Source organism: Passer montanus, unplaced genomic scaffold, assembly GCF_014805655.1.
Source record: "Passer montanus isolate IOZ18808 unplaced genomic scaffold, ASM1480565v1 scaffold66, whole genome shotgun sequence".
In the NCBI taxonomy this organism is placed as follows: domain Eukaryota; kingdom Metazoa; phylum Chordata; class Aves; order Passeriformes; family Passeridae; genus Passer; species Passer montanus.
In genome coordinates, this window is record NW_024371704.1 from 848,066 (window position 1) to 868,982 (window position 20,917).

At 45.4% G+C, this 20,917-nt stretch overlaps 1 protein-coding gene across 4 annotated transcripts in view; it reads right to left on the minus strand.

The window, feature by feature from the left end:
• Positions 1–20,746, minus strand: part of VWC2L (von Willebrand factor C domain containing 2 like) — a 45,358-nt gene extending 24,612 nt beyond the window's left edge. The window contains exons 1-3 of one of the 4 annotated variants that reach the window (XM_039728822.1): positions 20,251–20,746; positions 17,649–18,115; positions 1,471–1,600 (exon numbers count right to left, since the gene is read on the minus strand). In XM_039728822.1, the coding sequence (XP_039584756.1) occupies positions 1,471–1,600; positions 17,649–18,059 (541 nt within the window). In that variant the 5' untranslated portion in view covers positions 18,060–18,115; positions 20,251–20,746. Of the gene's footprint in view, positions 1–1,470; positions 1,601–17,648; positions 18,116–18,336; positions 18,442–18,682; positions 18,798–20,250 lie in introns of those variants that run through there. The other 3 variants (XM_039728824.1, XM_039728823.1, XM_039728825.1) reach the window with 3 other exon arrangements.
• Between the last annotated feature and the right edge of the window lie 171 nt (positions 20,747–20,917).

Below are 20,917 nucleotides of genomic sequence, written 5' to 3' on the forward strand. Positions count from 1 at the left end.
AGGAAATCCTGAGAGTCCTGAGGGAAATGGCCCTGGTGGGGAAATCCAGCAGCTCCTGGAGCTGTGAAAGCCCCTCAGAGCCTGGGGTGCCTCAGGGATGCTCACAGGTGGGTTGATGTGACACAGGTGGGATGTGCTGCCTCTGTAAATGAGGGGATTTGGGATGGTGCCCCACACGTGACAGGAACAAAGAGACCACACAAGCTCCAGAGGTGTTTGCTGGGGTGTCAGTGGGTCTGAGCTCAGTGACAGGCCTGGGGACAGCCAGTCGTACCCCTGTGTCACCAACCCAGGACACCAGGCTTGGTGAGTGTGATGAGAAACACCCAACCACAGCTGTACTCAAAGGTGGTGCAAAGAGCTGGGTAACAAACCTCTCCTCTGAACTTCAGCAATAAAAACAAACCAGTGAGATTTCCTATGAACATATTCTGCTTTCCAACAGAAACACAAAACTCAATGAATATCTGATAAAATATTTTGGAACAAAAATACAGATACAAACCTCAGGATTTCAAGTAATATTTATGGTGTAATTTTCCAAACATTTTTTAATTCTTCAAGTTCCTTCAGTAAAAGTATTTTATGTTTCCAACTCTTTGCCTTTACTCTGTCTTACAGAGCAGAAAATGTGTTGAAAATGTTATTTCTTTACCAACATTTTCATTTAGGTACAAAAGCAACCATTACTCTTATCCAGCAGCAGTGATGTATGTAAGAGCAAATATATACGGATAGTGAATTCTAAACACAAGGAGATGAATCCAAGTAGCGATTTCTTACATGTTTAGAAAGCTGTGAAAAGCTTTATGTGCAGCTGCCTTACCTTTTAATCTGTCTTCACATCTACATTAGGAGAAAGGTGCTTTTTCACAGACGTATGTGAGTACAGGCTGTGGTACAAGACCCAGGAGGCCTTTTTGGAAACAGATTTATTTTCCAAAGAGGTACTTTCAGTCATTTCAAAACATTCCTTGAAAGTATTGATGAATCTAATCCATGGAATCACCTCAGCAGGACAACGAGGGCCAGTGCTACACAGAGACTCCAGCACACAACTAACAATGTTCTGGGCTTGGTGCGTGTCTTACTAGCCACAGGAAAAGTTCTGCCATCGATTTTGGTGAGTTTTCCCTTGGCCTTAGACAATAACCATTGGTTTGTTAATGCAGGGACAAAGGCCCTCTCTTTTCTCATGTATTTGATTCTCTGTTAGACTAATTTTGAGAAAATAACAAAGAAATGAAACAACAATCACTGACATCAGGACTCAATCCCATAAAACCTTTGTCAAGCCAGCCATTCCATCTCCTTCAAGGAGAAGACACAGGCCAGGAAGGGCAGCTTAAATTTTCAGTCCAACACCAGGAGAAGGACCAGCCCATGTGGATGGAAGCAAACCTCAGTAACAGCATTTCAATCAAAAGGTTCCTTTATATCTCTGTTAAAGCCAACACGGTTCTTTCTTACCATTTTTGCAGACAGGACAACACTGCTCTGGCTCATAGACCGGGTTGACGCACTCGGGGACGGCGCAGTCTGCTACAACACAGTGAACTTCATTGCTGGGCTCGCAGCGACACCATTCGCATGGCGAGGGCTAGGAACAAATCTCAAATTAGCCCGTTGCCTCCCGCAGCTCACAAGTTTGCAACATTCCCATCTTGCCACAAGATAAACACATCAGCGTTCAATACCCCTTGACTGAGCCATTCATCATGGCTGATACAAGTTAACCTCTGGCACAAAGAGCAACAGCTGAAACAGGAAACCGCAACATCAGGAAAACCAGAGAGCTCAGCATTGTTTTCCCACGCAGAGTGTAATGTCTTTTAGGATTTTAGGTCCCTTTGCCAAAAAAACCCCTGAGCTGCAGCCTCTAGGTTGTAACTTGCTGTACCCATCTGTTTTGCCTTACACGTGTGGCAGAAGAAGAGCAGGATTTGTGGAAGGTCCTGAGTGGTGGCTCGTTCCAGGAATTTTTGTTTGTGAGCAACAGGCTCTCATAAAATACGTAAATAATTAAGAGACGGAGTAATTCTGCTGAGTCAGGGAATTCAGAATTGAAGCACCCAGTTAAATGGTTTTGTTTCAGCATCATCAGTTTGGCCAGGAAACTCTATCCACCTCCAAATTGCACAGAGTTGTTACTGTCTCAACCTTTAAAAAGCTGTGAAAATCTGCTGGAAACATAGAAAGGTCAGTGTTTTAAGGTTCCCAGTGACTTATGTGTGTGCTCGTGTCATGAAATCATGGCAAGAGAGCAAAGGAAGGAGAATAAGAGAGAATTGAAAGGAAAATAACTTCCTTTCAGTACCAGTAGGTTCGATATGTAACTCCCAGTTTCTCAGCATCCATCACTAACATTTCAGTGAGTAAATGTGGGCATTGGGAAAAATTCTACATTATGTGAATCTGCAGCTGTGGGAATTCCTCAATATTAAAAAGATATTACTCAATATTAGAAAATAAAGTGGGATGCAAAGAAAGAAGGATTCATCCTGAGGTATTTCAGACCTCAGGGCTGGGTCACTCATTTCTACAAGATAGATATGACCTGTGAGCCTTGTTTGTGGCTTGTAAAAAGCTCTTCAGTTCACCTCTAAGAAGCTCCATGTGTCTCGAGTAGAATAATTTATTCCGAGGAAATTTATTTCTACCTTAAAATGCACTAATTAAAGCTTCTCTTGCTTTGTCTCAGCATCTGCAGTCTATAATTCCCATCACCTCTCATTTGCTCATGGCTTTGGCAATTTAGATAAAATCAGCACTCCTTGAGCAAGGCAAGAAGTGTGTGGAGGTGGAATTCCTCTCTCTAATTATCGTTCCTCTTTCAATCCTGCTTTGATTTCTGTCTGAAGCACCAGGAATCTAAATTCATTTGACTGACATTTCTTATTCAAGGCTATTTAATAGGAAGAAACAATACAGAAGAAAACAGACAGAGCTATTTGCTGAGGGATCAATAAGAAAATTGCTGCTTTGTTTTTACTCATTTTAATCACTAATTATATGAAGCAGTAGAACTAGATCTTGTGATTTGTGGAAGCTTTCAGTGACGTCTCCTCCAGGGCTTGTACCCACCCTCACTACTCCAGTGGCTGCAATGCTGAGGGATAAGTGATGCTTTTCCAGGGCTGCAGCCCAATCCATGGCTCAAAGAGGATCAGCACAAGTGGAAGCTGCCCCTGAACGACTCTGCAGCTGAGCAGATGAGACACGACACACACATCCTCTGCCTCAGCCGGGGTGGTGCAGCCTGAAAATGACACTGTAACAAAGCAGGATGTTGCCTGATGCTCAGAGCAGCTTTCCAAGTGGGAAGAGCTGTACACAATTAGAGAAGGAAAGCACACCCTGGCAGAACACAGTGAACTGATGCCTTGAGAAGGCTGACCTAGAACAGAGGCCAGACAGAGCTAAACAATAAATCAGGGATTTATTAGGAGGCCTCAATTGATCCACCTTGGGCAGCACAAGAGCCCAGCCAGAGCTGCACCCAAGATAAACCCAAAATGGACAGCAGCTCACAGGGTCTCTCACTTTTTATAAGTTCTGGTCTATTTGCATATTGGAGTTAATTGTTCAGTTATAGCTTCAGGATATGAAGTCCCATCCTCTCGTTTTTCTCTCTTCAGTTCACCATTGTTTGTATTTTTTGGGCCTGGAGCTTGTAACAGCTGTCCTTGGACAAGCTGGGAAAGGATTGTTCTGCCTGCCTGCCCTGTGAAGAGAGCTCGCCAACGCTCAATATGAACCTCAGAGTTACACACTGAAGAAGCACAGAATCTGAAAAATATAAAATCTAAAACTTAAGGTATCATTTCCCCCCTTTAGAGGCTTGACCTAAGCTACCAGATGAAAAGGCTGCTTTGGCATGAACCAGATCTTTCCCTGCCACCTCCTCCTCCCTGCTGTATTAAGGTCAAGTCACCAGGATCTTCCTTTGGTCACTTGTCAGTGCCACTCACCATGGGGGACTCCAGCCCTCCTGCCCACTTGGTTTATGGGAGCCTTGGCACTTTCTCCCATGGGATAGGCTTTGGGATCTGATCTGCAAATCCCTGCCCATTCAGAAAGGACTGCCCCAAGCACACTGATTGAGCATTTTGAAGCTGTCATCTGCAGGCTCTGCATCCATCTATTACTTTCCCTGGTGCTACCCTTCTTGTGGAACAATTCTGGGACATTGGCCAAAAGGTCCTCTGTCTATTGGTACAAGCAGCAGGAAGACCAGGCAGCAAAATGACAAACTGGGAGCCAGTGAAGAACAGGGAACCAGCAGAAGATGTCCTTAAGTTTGGTTTCCCAGTTTAAAGATTTATCCCCCATGAAAGAGGGGCGATTTACACTTTTGTAGCCACTGAAGTTCAAACAACAATTCCAGAAAAGGAACTCTCATCCCTGCTGAAGAAGAATACTGAAAAAACACAGGGGATTTTCTGGAGTAGGAAGGAGAGAGGACACTGTCCCACGTGAACAGCGCAAATGCTTTACCTGCATCCCTTAAACTAATATTCTGGAAAGAGTGTGAAGATTAAAGGACCACAAAAGGTGGTAATTTACTCACTCCCCTGTCCAAGGCAGAATAATCTCTTAGAAAACTCTCTAGGGAAGGATTTATTAGGCAGCATTTCAAGAGCTGTGGGTGCGGAAACATTCTTCTGACCACTGCCCAAAAGGAAAGGGTGCTCACAATGCCCAGACACAACACAGATACAAGTCCACACCATTCCGTGGTCTTGCACTGCTCAATATGATTTCAGAAATGGCTCTCAGGAGCAAGCTGGGCCCTTCTCTAGAAGGTATCAGTCAGTAGAGCAGTTTGACTTGGTCAAACCAGCGCAAAGCACTGAAATTCTTTTTACACCATCTTCACTCCTCATGGGGGTGAGAGCAGTGACCTTCAGAGCCAGTGGGGTGATATGTTCTTGGATGTGATTGTCAGTGTAGGGCCAAGTCAAGCCAAGCTGCTGGGAAGCAGAGATGGCCAACATCTATCCACCATCCAAAGGCTTTTAACAGCAGCTGAAATGGGACACAGAGCACAAGGGACCTTCTCAGTCTGTGCACTGACCTAATCCACCTCTCCTTCAGCCAGTCACTTCAAAAAGAAGTAGCACAACCCATTCATAACCACCCCTCAGATCACAGCCCACAATTTCTATTTCTCTTCTGTTCTACTGATCTCAAGGAGGACTGTGAGCCCAGGTTTGGCTGGGAGGGCAGGTTCCTCCATGGGCAATCCTGTCTGGGATGGCCCCCTCCAGCACTCCCTCTGTTGTGTGGCTGGAAAACCTGAGTCTCAGGTGCTTTCAAATGGGGTCCTGTCTGGGATGGCCCCATCATACACCTCAGGATGGCTGGACGAAGGAGCCAGCACTCCCTCTGTTGTGTGGCTGGAAAACCTGAGTCTCAGGTGCTTTCAAATGGGAAACATCTGCAATCAGCAGAGTTTGTTAACAATGCGAGAAGGAAGGAAAATTAGAACAGAGAATAGAAAATACACACGGCTAATAAAGACTTTATGTGCGTGAGCACATAATGATAAACTTGACAGACGATACAAACAAACACATGAAAAAGGCAGCAAAGGAAACAGAACGGAAAACAAGATACACCCTGAGCAGGAGAAATTGGGAAACCAACCAGGATATGGGTGTCCCACCTCCTAATCTTCACTCTTGCACCCATACCCACCAGCTCCCCACTGCTTACACTCTCTTTTTGGAAGCAAATGCCAGCAGACATAGGAATTATGACTGCTAACATCATCCAGCTACTCCTCTCTTACAGGGTTGGGCACCACGTGGGTCCTTCTTTAGTCAGCTACAAGGTTTCAAAAACCCACAGAAATTTCATACCTCTGAGAGGTCTATTTTGTGAGCAGGCCCTCAAGTCCTCTACAAGGACTGGTGGACAGCCAGAGAGATCACACGATCAAACAGTTCTTTAGGCAATAGCTAGCCTACAATACTGATTATTCCCAAACATCAGGGACAGGTGGAGAGAAGAAAATGGAAATCTGAATTCAGAACTCAGAATGTTTAACTCCACTCCTTTATGCTTTTCTACAGCTGAAGAGATCTGAATCAAACTTTTTTTTAGACCATGGCAGCTGGTACAACCACACCAATAATTGATACACAAAACTTCAAGATTTTAGGCCACACCTTTGCAAGAAACACCTCAGTTATCTCATTCAGCCATAGGAATTCTCTTGTTGCAAGTACTCACTGAACCTCATCTCCGTATTTCTCCCTTAGCTCATGTCTTGGCCATAGTTAAGCCAACCCTCTGCTGCCCCAAACACAGGAAAGGCTTTTCTATACCCTCACCAAGTAGGGAATATTCTCCCTGAGTGAATGGAGGAAGCACGTCTGTGGTGCCATCCTATTGCAAAGGTTCCATACCTCCTCAGTGGTTTCTCAGGGGCAGCTCCTCACAGCACTGGCTCCTTCTTCTCAGCACAGCCAACAAACTCCATTTCTCCTCACCACCAGCCAACCTGCTCTTTTATAATACCCCTCTTAACTGGATCCAGCTGTGGCCTATTAAGGGCAGGCTTGTTCTTAATGCTTGATAATTAGCACAGCTGTAACTCTTTAGGGGTGAGATTACTTTCACCACTATCTCTAGTCTCCTACCTTCTATCTATCCACACATCTGTATCTGTGAAACATCATTTTGCAGCCCTCCTCTTGCCTGCCTGCAATCAGGATTTCTCTGTCTTTCTGTCTGCTCGTCAATCACTCTTAGCTGCTGCTACACCAACAGCTCTGGAGAGGTGGAGAGGGAGTGATTTACCTAAGACAAACTAAAAACCCTGAAGATGACATCTGACTGATCCTTTTTGTTCACCTGTTTGCTCTGTCAGTCAATAAGAAGCCATTTCCCTCACTTTCTGCTCTGCTGCCACATTTACCAGCTAACTGGTTTCCAAGTCACCCAGCTCAGGAGATGTCTCAGACCAAGTTTTAAGGCTGCAGTTCCCTGTGATCAGTTGGGATTCTTCCAGCTGGCTTTGCTCAGACTTGGGGTTTGAGGCTCATACCCCTCCAGGAGCTGGGAAAATGCTGCTCATTTTCCAAGCAGCCTTCCAAGACTAAAGTGCTGTTTGGCACCTGACTATTTCAAGAGCCAGTGGATCTTGTATCATTAAACTCTTACTCCTGGAGACCTTCCACTCCATTAATTTAGACACCAGCTCCTCCAGGCACGTTTAGCACAGCCACTTCCTAACACTTAGGATCTCTCCTCACTTTTCCAAGAAAAGACCTTGAATTGTATGGTATTTTCTTTGTACCTGGGTTTTCAGCCTCATGGAAGAAGATTTACATCTTTGCTGGAGCCAGACTGCTCAAATGCTGAGATGCAGTACTCAGGATTTGTTGTGCTGCTCTCTTCCCAGAGAGTTTTTGTACAAGGATGTGCCCTAATCCCATCCTGGAAGGCTTCATCTCATTGCCAAGGTCCCATGAAGTGGTGCATAAGGAGCACGTTCCCGTGCTGCCTGACACACAACAGCCCTTCACCAAGCAGCCACAGCTCCTGCCAGACAGCTGCACAGCAACACAGCTCCACAGCTATTGTAGCAGGAATACTTGACTTTTCTTCTGGGGAGCAAAATAAGTGTTTACAACCATCTAATCATGTTACAGTGCACCCACTGATCGTCGTGCAGGGGCTATCCAAGTCACTAGAAGACAATCCAAGTATTTCCACTGAATGGAGTGTACCTGTTATGTGGGCCTGTGGTGTTCAGAATCAAACAGGCGAATTTACAACATAGCCAGAATCACTGGAGCAATCTGCTTGGTTGACTGGAACACAAAGAGGAGCATAAGCACAAAACTAAGCCAGTGGGCTTGATTCTGAGCCCTGAGGAAACCCAAGGAGCCATCGCATCAAATCAGAGGCAGAGGAGATACTGGGACTCTCGGAATCACTGCAAACCAAAATCAGGCATTTCAGCTCCCAGCTCCTCCTAAGAGGATGTGGTGTGTAAGGAGGTTCCTCTTCTAGGTGATACTGCAAAGGGAAAAAATGCTTTTCCTGCCAGTTTTACTGAATATGGAATTGAAATGCTTTCTCCCCCTTTGAGAACACATTAAAAGAAGTGCCAACCCCTTAAAAAGGAAGTGCCATCCTCTGCATTTCTGCTGATGCCAAGGTGGTTTGGGATGCAGTGGATCTCACTTAAGCATCACTGCCATAAATTCAGATCCACGAGCTGTACCCACACTCACCTCCTGCCTACACTCTGGATGTGTCCCATCCCCTGCAAGTGCTGGGCCCCAAGAAAAGGAAGACTGAAAACATCACTGCTGTGATTCCCTCCCTCTTTTAGTTTTCAAGAGACTCACAGAGATAATCCCTCAGACAGGCTGGACTGAAGGCATCCTGCTCGATGCAGACAAAACAGCAGGAAAAGCAGAGCAATGCAGAGTGACGTCTGTCAAATTGGGCACTTAGATCTTGAGAGGAGCTGTAACTTTTAATGACACTAAGGACAATGGCAATTCTGATGGAAATTATCTCTGTAGCTACAGTTTCAGGTGGGGAATTTATTGGCAGGAAGCAAGAAAGGGGAGAAAGTTTGAAAGGACCTGATGAATAAATTTGGAGGCAAAAATGGCTCCCACATCATGGCTGAGGTGGGAAGTCACAAACCAGGGGAGAGGAATAAAAAAGGAACTGGGATAGCATTCATCAGAGATACTCCTGGAGGAGAAATTAGAATCATTTTCATTGTTATTGAAATTGCCTGTGATCTCAGACAGATTAGCAGAAGATTGCAGGAAAATTCAGAGAGCTTTCAGCTGAGAAATTTTGCAGGTGCCAAACTTGTGGAGAAGGAGCTGGTGAACAAGTCCCACCTGAAGGTGGGAATGAAACCTGCCCACTTCTCTTTTGAGCTGCTCACTTGGCTTTCACTGTAAGTAGTGCATAAATAACCATCTAAATTGTGTTAAAAATTTGGTAAATGGCTCTTTTGTATGTGTCAATACAAAAACCCCCAAAGTGCAAAAAATTTCCCTCATTTTTGTCACTTAATAAAATAAAAATCATCCAGACAGCTAGCGGAGACACAATATCAATTATAAAACAGGAACTGTAACCACCTGGATTCTCCATAGGTGGAAAGTTGCTCAAATCAACAATATGTTGAGTAATTATAGACAAAAACACTCACTGAAAACACCATCAGGTTGCAAATGACTTTGCAACAGGAAAAAACTATTAAGTCATTAGATAATTTATCTGCAGTGAAAAAATTGGAGCCGTATCCTACTTCTATGGAGCCCTAGCAATACAAATCAACTTTGCCATCCAAAAATTGAAAAATGCTTGCACCACACTGCAGACTGGCTAAACCAAGCACCTGGCTTCCAAGAAGCAGCAGAGGCAGATGCTGAGATCCTGTTTTTAAGGGAGCCCTCAACACACACACAAACATTGCTAACACAAGAATCTTTCCAGCATGCTGGTGAGCAGGCTTGGACTCTGGAGATGGAAAAGCACAAGGATGCTCTAATCCCTCCAGGCTGTGTATTCCTCTCCTCTCCTCAATCCTAGGCCATGCCTGTCCATGACCAAAAACAACATTATCCTTGCCATTCTGTAAACATTCCTGGGGAGCCCTAGAGGTCAGTAAAGGCAGATGAGGGGCACAGCAGATGCACCTCATCCTGGGTATGCTGGGCCCACACCTGATGAGTCAGGCTTGTGATGGCTTCAGGAGCTTTGCACTCATAGATTTGCTCAGTGCCACACAATCTGATGAGTTTAAAAGGCTCCTGGAACCCTGTCTGGATCTGAAGAGTGACTCCTCCATTAGCTGATGAGAGAGACAACCTTGAGCTGAGTCCTGGCTCCTCTTCCACCAGAGCTGTGCATCTGCAGTCTCGTGGTTGCTTTTCTCTCCCGAGAGCAGTAGCAAAGCTTTCTGTAAAAACATGACTATGCACTTCTTCCGTGAGAGCGCTCTCTTTGCTTTGATATATGTCTCCTTTTATTCCTTACAATAGTTGCACCTCACCTACCCTGGGGCTCTGTCACTTTGGTGATAATTTTTATGACTCGATTACAAGAGTTTTTTAGTTCAGACATGCCCAGTGCCAGGGAAGGGGACTCCTTCTCAAAGGTTACAGATGTGACAGATGGCTCCAACGTGTGAAGTGCAGCCCTGCCCGGACACAGACACAATGTCTGTGTGTGCTGCACCTTTGTTAAGCTCCTTGTCATGTCAGCAAGGAAAGGGAGCCCAGCTGGCAGATTTCTGCTCTCCATCCCCTCCTGGCTGGCTTTTCCAATGAAGGAGCTGTATCTAGGAGAAAGCCTCCTGGAGCAGGGAGAAAGGAATGGAGGACCTGGGCAGAAAGGTGATCATTTTTACATGTGTTTTCCCTGTACCTGAGTCTGCTGTTTCCTCCTTTGTCCACACTGAGATGGGAGTGGCGAGATCAGCTCTGTGTACTGATAAAACACTGAGTTTCCATTATGGAGGAAGGTAAGATACAACCAGACATCACTGGGAAGGAGATGTGGACCTTGGTCTGTTCCTTCTGCAGCTGCCAGGGAGGTTCCTGTCCCTCAGGGGATGTCATCATTTGGTTATGAGCACAGGCTGGGAAGGATGTGAACTGAAACGGGTTTGAATGGCTTATCTGTGATGAGAGAATACACTGGGCTCTGCTTACACAGGGAGCACACTGGGCTAACCCTCAGCCAGAAAGGTTTTGCTGACTGGGATGACCACAGCTAACAGACTGGGAGAGTCCCTGCTTTCAGGAGCTGTTTCAAACCCTATTGCTTCTCCAAGATTTTACTGTAATTCCCAAAGAATTACCCCTGATATTACCACAGAACAGAGTAAGGAAGCCTCACATATCCTTATTTTTGCACCAAGACTGAGCATTGTCACTACATAACTTATCTAATTACAGCTTTTAAAACAGGAACTAGAATAACTGGCTGATTGAGCATTTTTTTAATGAATGCAATTCTGCATAGAGCACATTCCAGTGGCAACAAACACATACCTGCACTTCCCCTCCCTCTGGCAGGAAATAGTTTCCTAAAAAACCTTCTCCCCAATGAGTTGTTAATGTTTCTAAGGATGACATCCTTTTTCCTAAGCTGATGACCCGAGGACCTCCTGCTCCCCAGCCCCACAGAAACAGCCTGGGTGACAGAGACAAACAGCTCGGGAGAGCCAAGGGATGAACAGTTCTCCCCTTGGTCCCACTGAGCATTGTCTGCCACAACAATAAAGGCTCAGACTTGATTTCACCACTTTTGGAAGGAGCTGCTAACACCTGCAGGTACTACATATTCCATTTTCTTAACAGTAAGGCTCCAGCAGCCATGGAAGGAGGGCAGGGAAGTGCCAGAGCTTCTCCACTGGCTGTGCAGAGATATCCCCCCTCCAGCAGCTCCCTGGACAGCCCCATTCTGGAAGCCAGCAGAGCTGATGGGCTATTTCCTGGAGTGAAGCACTGAAAGGCCAGCCCCAGCTCTGGCAGTACAAATGTTGGGCACACATCAATTTCTGTGTCATATTTACTGGGAAAATACCAATCCCTTGGGATTGCATGTACAGGCTGAGCTCTGCACTGGGCTGCTGCACTGTGACCAAAACCAGGGGCTTCTGCTCAGTTCCTGCTGATTCTGAATTGTGGGGATTCAGGTTTTGGGTCTCATCCATTTCAGTGGGGAGCTCTAGGACAGTTCATGCTCTGAGCTTTTGGGGCCTCCCATGTATTACTGTGCTCCAGGGAAGAAAATTCCATACAATTTTTAGCCAAATTCTGAATAAAGCCCACCTTCTTTCACCTATTGTAATACTATATTTGTGAATAATGTGATATATATGTTACAGAATCAGTAGCTAAATTCATAGCATAATTTTAAAAATAGGTTTCACTATAGATCAATATGTGACAGGCCTATCTATTCTAGTATGTTTTCTTGGTACAAATTATGACAGAAATACAGTAAGTCAGTAATTTTAGATTCCTGTGCATAGACATTGTCACTGTATTTTTGCCAGGAGGGAGATAATAAATCATACTTTTCCATCTGACTGATGTTCTGTTTCCCCTGTCTGATTTCAATGGCTGTATGCTATCTTCAGAGCTGGCATTGTTCATGGCTCCTTTTATTAAAGCACAGGCACGTTATTGAAATTTCTTTTGTATTATGATTTTCTAGCCATATGTGAAATTGCAGAACACACAAGAAGGGAAAATAAAAGAGCTCCACTTGAGTCATAGTAGAAAAAAAAGCCTGTTGCACACATCTTGGAGAGAAAAATGCCAATATTAAGATGGGGAACCCATGCTGGCCCTCCCCACCCAGGGCTGCCACACTTGTTTCTCACCTAAGAGCACCACCCCACCAGGAACACTCTGCAACATCCCAAGTGCTCCATTCATATTTGATAAGCTTGCACTCCTAGGCTGGGTACCTAGAGGTCTGAGCCAGGCTGTTGTTTACACCACTTAATTTCTATTTCTGTTCAGAAATTTCTATTTCTGGCACAGTTCTGGGGGGTAGGGAATCCCTTTTTGGTTTCACTGCCTCCTTTTCTCCAGCATCAGGATGGACACACTGTGTTTCAGGGGCTGAGAGCTGCATACCTGCCTGCATGTGCCTTTTGATGAGAGGCCTTGCTTTGCTCAGTTAAATTCAGGTAATTGCATTAATAAAACATTTTAAAGAGCATTGACAAAGGAGAAGGAGGTGCCACTATTCTGAAGTAAAGGTTTCCATAATGAGCTGAGAATCAGTGTATGATAATGCTATGCTTACACAGTCCCTCATATATTTTGGGCTCTGATTACACCCTGAAGAACCCTGCTAGAGCTGTGTCCCTACTGTGCAAAGCACTGTTCAAGAAGACATAAACTCAGCAAGACACAAAAACCTTCACTGAAGGATTACAGGTGATTTGTGGACAAAACAAAGCAATGAACTTAAGATATAGTGGCAGGGAACAGGGGAAAGAAAAATAAAGTAGAACTTTAGCAATGAAATCCTGGCTCTTTTCAAGTCAGCAAAAACTTTGCCCTGGCCTTAAGTTGCACCTGCATTTCAGCAAAATTTTAGTAATACAATCATGTTTAATTAAGCTTATACAACATTTTTTTTTTTTTTTTTGTCTTTTCCAGTGTGGAGGAAAAGGGCAAGGGTTTTTTTTCCCCACCTCTCCACACTTGTGCTGATGCAAGGGATAAATACTTGGGCATCACCTAGGGACTTTTTCAGTGAGGATAGGTCTGGAAGGAGCAAAGGTGGAAGAGGAGAGGACAAGGAAGAGGAGAAGTCATTGGAATGGGCAGGCAAATAAAGGCAGCAGCAGAGGATAAGCAATGGCTAGAACAAATTGCAGCTCTGTGCTTGGCAAAAAGGAAGATAGCCACTGAAGAGCATCAAAAAAACATCCAAAGTATTTCCCAAGCTCAAGTTCACAACTGCAAGTTGAAGCTGCCCTTCTCACTTGAACATCATCAGGAAGGCCAAAACCTCTGGTGCTCCCACCCAAAGGATAACTCACCCAACATCCTGCCAGGCTAACACAGATAGTTTAATGTCTGTGCTTAGGAAATTCCTGCCACTGCCTTGGAGGAGGATGGCACCATGCCCACCCTCCTGCAGGGACAGGGAGCAGTCCCTGCCTGTCAGTCTAAAACAGAGACAATATTTCAAGATGTCAGCTTGACAATCTCCTGTGAACTGCCCATTTATCTCCCAGCAATGGCATTTTGCTACATATCCAGAGGTCTGCAGGAGGTTATTCTGGATGTGCCTCTGCTGGGTGAAGAGAGACCCAGCAAGTTCAGAGCTAATAATGGACTTTCCAAACTAACAACCCAATCTCCTTCCAGTGGCTCCTCACTGTGGCTGCAAATACACTGTAACCACACCATAATTCCATTTCTCAAAGGTGTGTGCTTTTCTGCCAGTAAGTCACACAAGAGAGCAAAAACTAATCAGCACTTAGGGACACTGTTGCCTCAGTGACATTTGCAGGAGCTCTCCATCAGCTGCCAATGAACATCCATCACGCTGGTGGAACACTGTCTCCTTAACTTTGCATCAGCTGCTGGCTGGGGACATTCATTTCAAACACAGCCCTGGGTACTTACAATAACCAAGCCCAATCTCCATTTGCTTGTTTGCTGTCTCTGAGAAGAAAGGGGAGCCTTAACAGCCTCCCTGAGAGATCTCTGCTCCTACAGAGCACTTGGGACTCAGACCTTAACCTCCAGGACTGAAATCAAAGCGAGGAGGATGTGTGATGTGAGAGAAAAAGCAGCTGCCAAGTGACCCCGAGAGTCCCTGTCACATCCCTCTGGAGAAAACAGCCTGGGATTTCCTGCTTCCTTCACACCTTCCCTGCAGCCACCACAGCTGCCTTCACCCCTGCTCTGAGAAGGGCCAGTGGGGACCTGAGATGCCACGTTCTAGTCCAACAAAGAGCAAAGCAGAAAACAAGATGGGAAAGAGAGAGAGGGATCCCAGTAAAACCCACCAGACCTGCCCTCTCTCCTACTCCTCAGCTACCAGAATCATGACCACCAGGCATCAAGCTGTATTTTAATCTGCACATGTGAATCAGATCATGGTTAGCATCACAGTGACTGTGCTGGCCTTTTCTGCAGGGGTTTCCAGGTGGAACCCCAGCGCCAAAGCTGGGGGTAAATCCCACTGAAACAAGGGAATGAGGCAGGCTCTGTATGGGCAGCTGGGGCCCCAAACCCACCAGCATCTCCCAGGACCCAGAAGAGATGAAGATGCAATGAAGATGCTGCCTGGGGTTACTAAGCCATCTGTCAAAGACAAAAGATTTTACAAAAGGATACAAGAAAAACTCTCAATGGGTTTGGATTTATAATTAAACTTCAGCATTTCAGTTGTACATGTTAATGATTGAGGGGCACAAGCATAAATATTTGGACAGCTGTCTAAGCTACATGGCTTGTTGGCATGTTTGTATTTTGTGCTTATGACTGTTATGACTCAAAAATAAATCAGATGTACAAGATCTGTTCACTAGAAGAAAGCTAAATATTCAAGAAATGGGCCTTTGTAACTAGTCCTCTATCCTGACAGCATCACAGTTACTGGCAGTGATAAGAAAAAAGACTGAATCACATTTAGATTTCTAACCCCAAACCTGAGAAAAAAAATATAGAAACAATATAGGAAAATTCACCCAACTGCAAACCTCTGATAGATATTGATAACCTAGAAAAAAAATCTGAGAGAAAAAAATTAATCCAAATTTGTGAAAGATCAGGCAGCTGAAATTTCTACAAGATGAGTCAGTCCTGGCACACACACACAGACACACACTTGCAGAAGATTTTTAAATAGAGGCTAATTTCAGCTGAAACTCAGCAGTGACAAGCACTTCTATAGATGACGATTTGGAATCTACATACCAGCAAAAGTAAATCAAGTGGGTGAAAGGGTTCTGAGACCACATAAAACAGTGCCTCTGTTTGCACTGAAAGCAGCCTGGGTTTGAGTCAGAACAGCCTCTCGTCTTTGACTTCAGTGTGTGTGCTATGGATGTGAGAAAGTTTGCAGACATTATAAATTCAACAGGATGAGGGAAGAGCAGAGCTCAGAGCCTGTAAAACCTATGAACTGCTCAAGATTTCATCTGCAGAGATAGCAGGTATAATCTTTGTTCTGTTGAAATAAACAACAAAATGCTTGGATGCCTCATAAAGTCAAGACTTCAGAGCAGCAGCTTCCTGAATCTCAAAGTTCTGTCTTTTCTACAGAATTTATAAAGTCATAGTTCACAGGTGCTTCTTTTTTCCCCACAAAACAGTGATCTTCCATTGTCTGACTCTCCTACAGTACTTTGAGGAAAAAAAGCAATCCACTGTTTATTCTAGGTAAGCACAGAGATTTCCAAAACATTGCTTTCTGCCCTATCCCACAACATATTGAGCTTTCAGCAAAACGCAGGTCCAGGTCAAAAGTTTGACTGTCAGCTAAATTAAGTGTGAAGGATCTCACATTAGTTCTGGACAGAAGGTTACTGTGTGTCACAGTGGCGTGACACTGTCTACTTTGTGCTTCTCAGAGGGGGCTGGAACTTTGCTTTCCACACAACACCCCAAGTATTTGAATACAGCAAGCAATGAACCAGATGGCTCCTAACAGCTTTTCTCTCCTGTATTCTGTTTTCCTAGAGTTTAAGTTGTTATCAGGATGAAATTATTTCTTTCAGGGAAAGAGATCACTACTTTTCCACTTAATTCACATGCAAGAGATACTTTAATGACAAGATCTATCTCTCCCACTGAAATCTCTTCAGAGTCCTTACAAATTTCTGCTTTCTAAAAGAGACCTTATACCTCTCACATGAAAACCTGTTCACCTAGGTGGGATATCTCACCACCTGAAAACACAGCAGTCAAAATGGGACCACTGAAGTGTGATAATGGGATGAACTTGGGCCAGGCCTTCCCAGGGCAAGAAGAAGCTGTTATCTGAGCAGGTCACACGATCAGCATCTTCACAGCCCTCAGTGAAGCAGAGCAGGTTGATCAGGGTGGCCCTCAAGGAGATGCTCCTCATACATTTGCTTTATCTTGTGCTTGTGACATTCAACTGTCTTGCCCACACTCAGTGCCTGCAGTTCCAGATGGACAGAGAAAGATAAACATACACCACACAAAATAGAAGAAACTGTCTGCTACCTTCCTTGAAAATGACCATTTCTGTGACAAAGGGAACTGCCATCTATGTTACTGAGAATTGGTGAAGTACTCAGACCTATATGAAATTATTTTCCTTGCAGGAAAGGCAATTAACTGGCCAAGTGTATAATAAGATCTGGCACTCAGCCATGAAGAGTTACAGGCTGTTGTTAATTATGGAGGTTCAACTCTTAAAGCCATGTGACCTGGAAGGACAAACGTGTGCACCTACAGCTTTTACAGCCCCTGTTCTTCACTGTGAAATGCTGTTTCCCACAGCAGAATTGAAAGCTCATGATCATTAGAATGAGAATTGTAGGCTGGGTAGTGGTTTTGGAAAACACTGACTTGTTTTTAGGATATATTTCAGGATTTCTTTATGACATTCCTTACAATAACTCAACCATTACAATGAAACCCCAGTCTTCTCATTGCTTGAGATGCTCATCTGCCTAGGATTTCATCTTCTCCATTCTAGACAGCCTCATCACAGTTAAAATGAAAAAAATAGAGTTTACCATCTACTTATTTGCATGCTCATACAGTTATGAGTAACAACTCTCAGCACCATGCCATCAATTTTTTTGCTATCCAAATTGCAAAAGGGGTGCTTAAAAAGCACTCAGTACTGGTTTACACACCCTTGGTAGTCCAGCAAGATCCATGCTATGAGCAAAGGAGGCAGATGCAGAGGGCTGGAATTCCCACAGGGGCTTTTGACTGACCCCTGGCCCTCAGGGGTGCACCTAAGGGGGCGGTGACAGCTTTTACATGAGCCAGACCTGCATCACAGCTAAAAATAACTTCAACTTCAGCATTCATCCATGGCAGTAAGCAAATACTGAGTGCCTTTGAGAGCTCCCAACAAAAATACAATTCTTAAGCATACTAATATGAAGCACTGAAGAAAGGGTTCCATACCTTAAATTCCTCCAAGATTTTGTAATTTTTCCCATGATATTCACAAAAGTTTTTCACTTCTTTGCATTCTGGACAGCATCCATTGTGTTCCACTTTTGTGCACTTTGGGTGGATTTTAGGGCATTCTGGTTGATCACAAACAGGTCCATCCTCAGTACAGACACAGGGACAGTTGGAATGTCCTGGGAAAAAACGTTCTCCCAGTTTGTACACAAAGCCACTGTCATCCACACAGCCCTTCCCCCGGTAATCATCAAAGATCAGATTGTCATTACTGGAGGTCTGGTCCCCTTCATCAGCGGGGTAATCTTCATGATTGATGGCAGCTGGAGTGACCAAACCAGGCAGCACAAACAGAAGTATCCAGGCTTCATGGATATGAAGAGCCATCCCCCTCCTCAGCTTCTCCATGGGACCTCAAAGCCAGATACAAACAGCTGCTTCCATAGGGAGACCAGTGTTGTGGTCTGAAAACAAACAGGTTCAAGTGAGAAAAAACCTCAAAATTCAAGGAATACTGACTTATAAAAGTCATTGGTTCAATCAGTACTAAAGAATAAAGCAAAGTTTTTTACTATCACTGTTTCATTTGAATTAAACCTCTTCTTAGGTATTGGCAAAGAGAACAAAGCATGGGAAATACCTAAAATTAGACACACATGCCTGGAAGCCTATGACCATAAAATACCTCTGAAGGAATGGTGGTTCACAGAATCATCTAATTTTTACTTTCCCCATTTTTGCAGCTGAGTTTTTGGATGCACCAGAAATTAAACCAGCTGCCTGAAATCGCATGGGGATGGGCAGCTCGGAGGGTTTTGAAGCCGAGTTTAAGAATGGTCTAAACCTCCAGTGGTGGCACTGTCCCTTGGTGCTAGGTTTGGAGCACAGCCCACTTCATTAAACCGAGGTGGGAAACCTGAGCTGAAAAGGGAGTCGAACATAATCTGTTGTCAGATCTGTGTCTGATCTGAAAGGTGGTGCTGGGTTAAACTTGGGCTGTGAGCGGTGGAGTAGTACAGAATGTTATTTACAGCATTTCTGAAGAGGGACTTCCCGGGCTACCAACACAGCCCAGCCTGCAGCAGGTGCGTTTAACCCTGCCAGAGGCAAAGATGCAATTCACCTTCTCCATTATTCAGCATTTCAGTAATTCCCAGCAAAAACCGCGGAGTGCAGGGCGTTAAACGCCTGCATAATGCATGGAGCCGCTGGAACGTGTCGGCCTGATTAAGCTGAGCCTTTCTAAAACTTCGGGAGCGATGCAGCACGGCCCGACCTGCGGTGAGCTGCGCTGAAGGGGTGGAGTGAGCACGGAGCCCGGCAGGGAGAGGGGCTTTGAGTGACCCCCGGGAGAGTCGGCGCCAGGAGAAGGCTCCGTGGCGCTGTCTTGGGAGCACTTCTGGCTGCCCACAGTGCCACATCACTGCCGCCAACCTGCCCACACACCAGCAACCCTGGCAGCCAACTGGTTTCTGACCCCTCTTAAAAAAGCTGGGCAAAGTATTACGGGAAACTTTTAACTGAGATGAAAGATCAGCATTACATGGACTGCAGAACTACGGAGGCAGATGCTGGCACAGACCAAAACAAGAAGGACTGTTGGGGTGTGTGTGTGTGCCATCATCCCTTCTCTTCCTCCATTCCCAGAGCATGCACACACAGGCACACGGAGTCTACACGAACGTGCATAAACCTACACACACGGGCAAACACGTACTCCCCCACCCCTCGGGGTGACACTTTTATATACTGGCATTTTTGGCGGACTGCAGATGTTCAGCAATTAATTATCCCTTAATTGAAGCAAAAAAGGAGCAGCAGGAGGAGAAAGCTTTAATCCCAGAGAAGCAGCTAAAGGATCCTGTTGACCAAGCAGTTTTCCCGAAGCCACAACAGAGGGAGACACCGGATATTACACAAGATTTATCAAATTCGAAAAGATATCTTCTTAATTGAAGTACTAGCTGTGTTTCCATCACAAGGACTATTTACTCCTATCAGCAATATCTAGTGTAACATGCTGTTTGGAAATCCAGCGATTCATGCACCCTCTTGTTACTCCTATCAGCAATATTTAGTGTAACATGCTGTTTGGAAATCCAGCGATTCATGCAGATACGGCTGCTTTACATATCTACAGAGCAGAGAATCTCCCCACCTAACGCTACAGGTAGGTTGCAACACTGCAGATTTGCGGGCATTTAGGGGAAAAAAAAGGAGCAGCAAACAGAGTCATTCATATCTGAGGAAATGTGAAACACTTGTGACAATCTGCTGGAGTTTTATGAGGAAGCTCTCAAAACAAATGCCTGTGTATACATATATGTATATAAAAGTTCTCCCCAGATATTTTGCTACAGCAGCTGAGATGTCCCACAGCAACTCACAGGCACTCGGCTCGATCCTGGAAATCACACAGACTGCAGACGTCTTGCACGGACACATTTCAACAAGTAAACAAATGCTGCTTGGCTCAGAATTAGTTTACAGCTTGAACTTTCCCATCATTTGTCATCCTGAGAGAGGCCAGGTTCGTAGGTAAGTCTCTGAAACGTTTCCATCCGCCTTCCCTCACCCCAAGTAAATAATTCACACCTACCTGATCAGGCTGGATGTGAAAGCTGAGAGGGGTCACAGGCCAACATGGACTGTAAGGTTAGAAACAGATTAGTGAAAGCAGTTCATCCTAATCACGTTTTCGGTGTTGACTCACGGACAATCCCTTTTCCTCCACCTCCCATCGCAAAACGGGAGCGCGGCAGCCCAGCAACCACAACATGAGAACTGAGCTTTAACCCGGCGCCGACGATTCAGAGGGAGCAGGATTCAGGCGGTCCGGAGGCTGCGACGCCGCGGAGAAACCCCGGTGCCAGCAGCAGAGTCATCGCGGCGAACTTGGGCTGCATCTCCTCAGCTCTCGGGGCGGGCGGGGGAGAGAAAACAACCCATCGCTGTCCCCTCCCTGTGCCCGGCGGATCTCCTGCGGCTCCAGCTTCGCCTCGGCGGGGGAAGGGGGGGAGCGATGGCGGGTTAGGCGGGAGGCAGGCGGGGGAGGGCGGGCGCAGGAGCCCCGCGCCCGGCGGGCGGGCAGCCCCCGCGCCCCTCCGGGGACTCCCCGGCCCGGGCGCCGGCCATGCCCGCGCCGCGCGGCTCCGCGCTCCCTGCCTGCCCTTGTTGGGATTAATTTCGGTTTTAGGGGGGTGGTGGGAAAAGAAAAAAAAAAAAAAAAAAAAAAAAAAAAAAAAAAAGAGAAAAAAGCGGGGGGG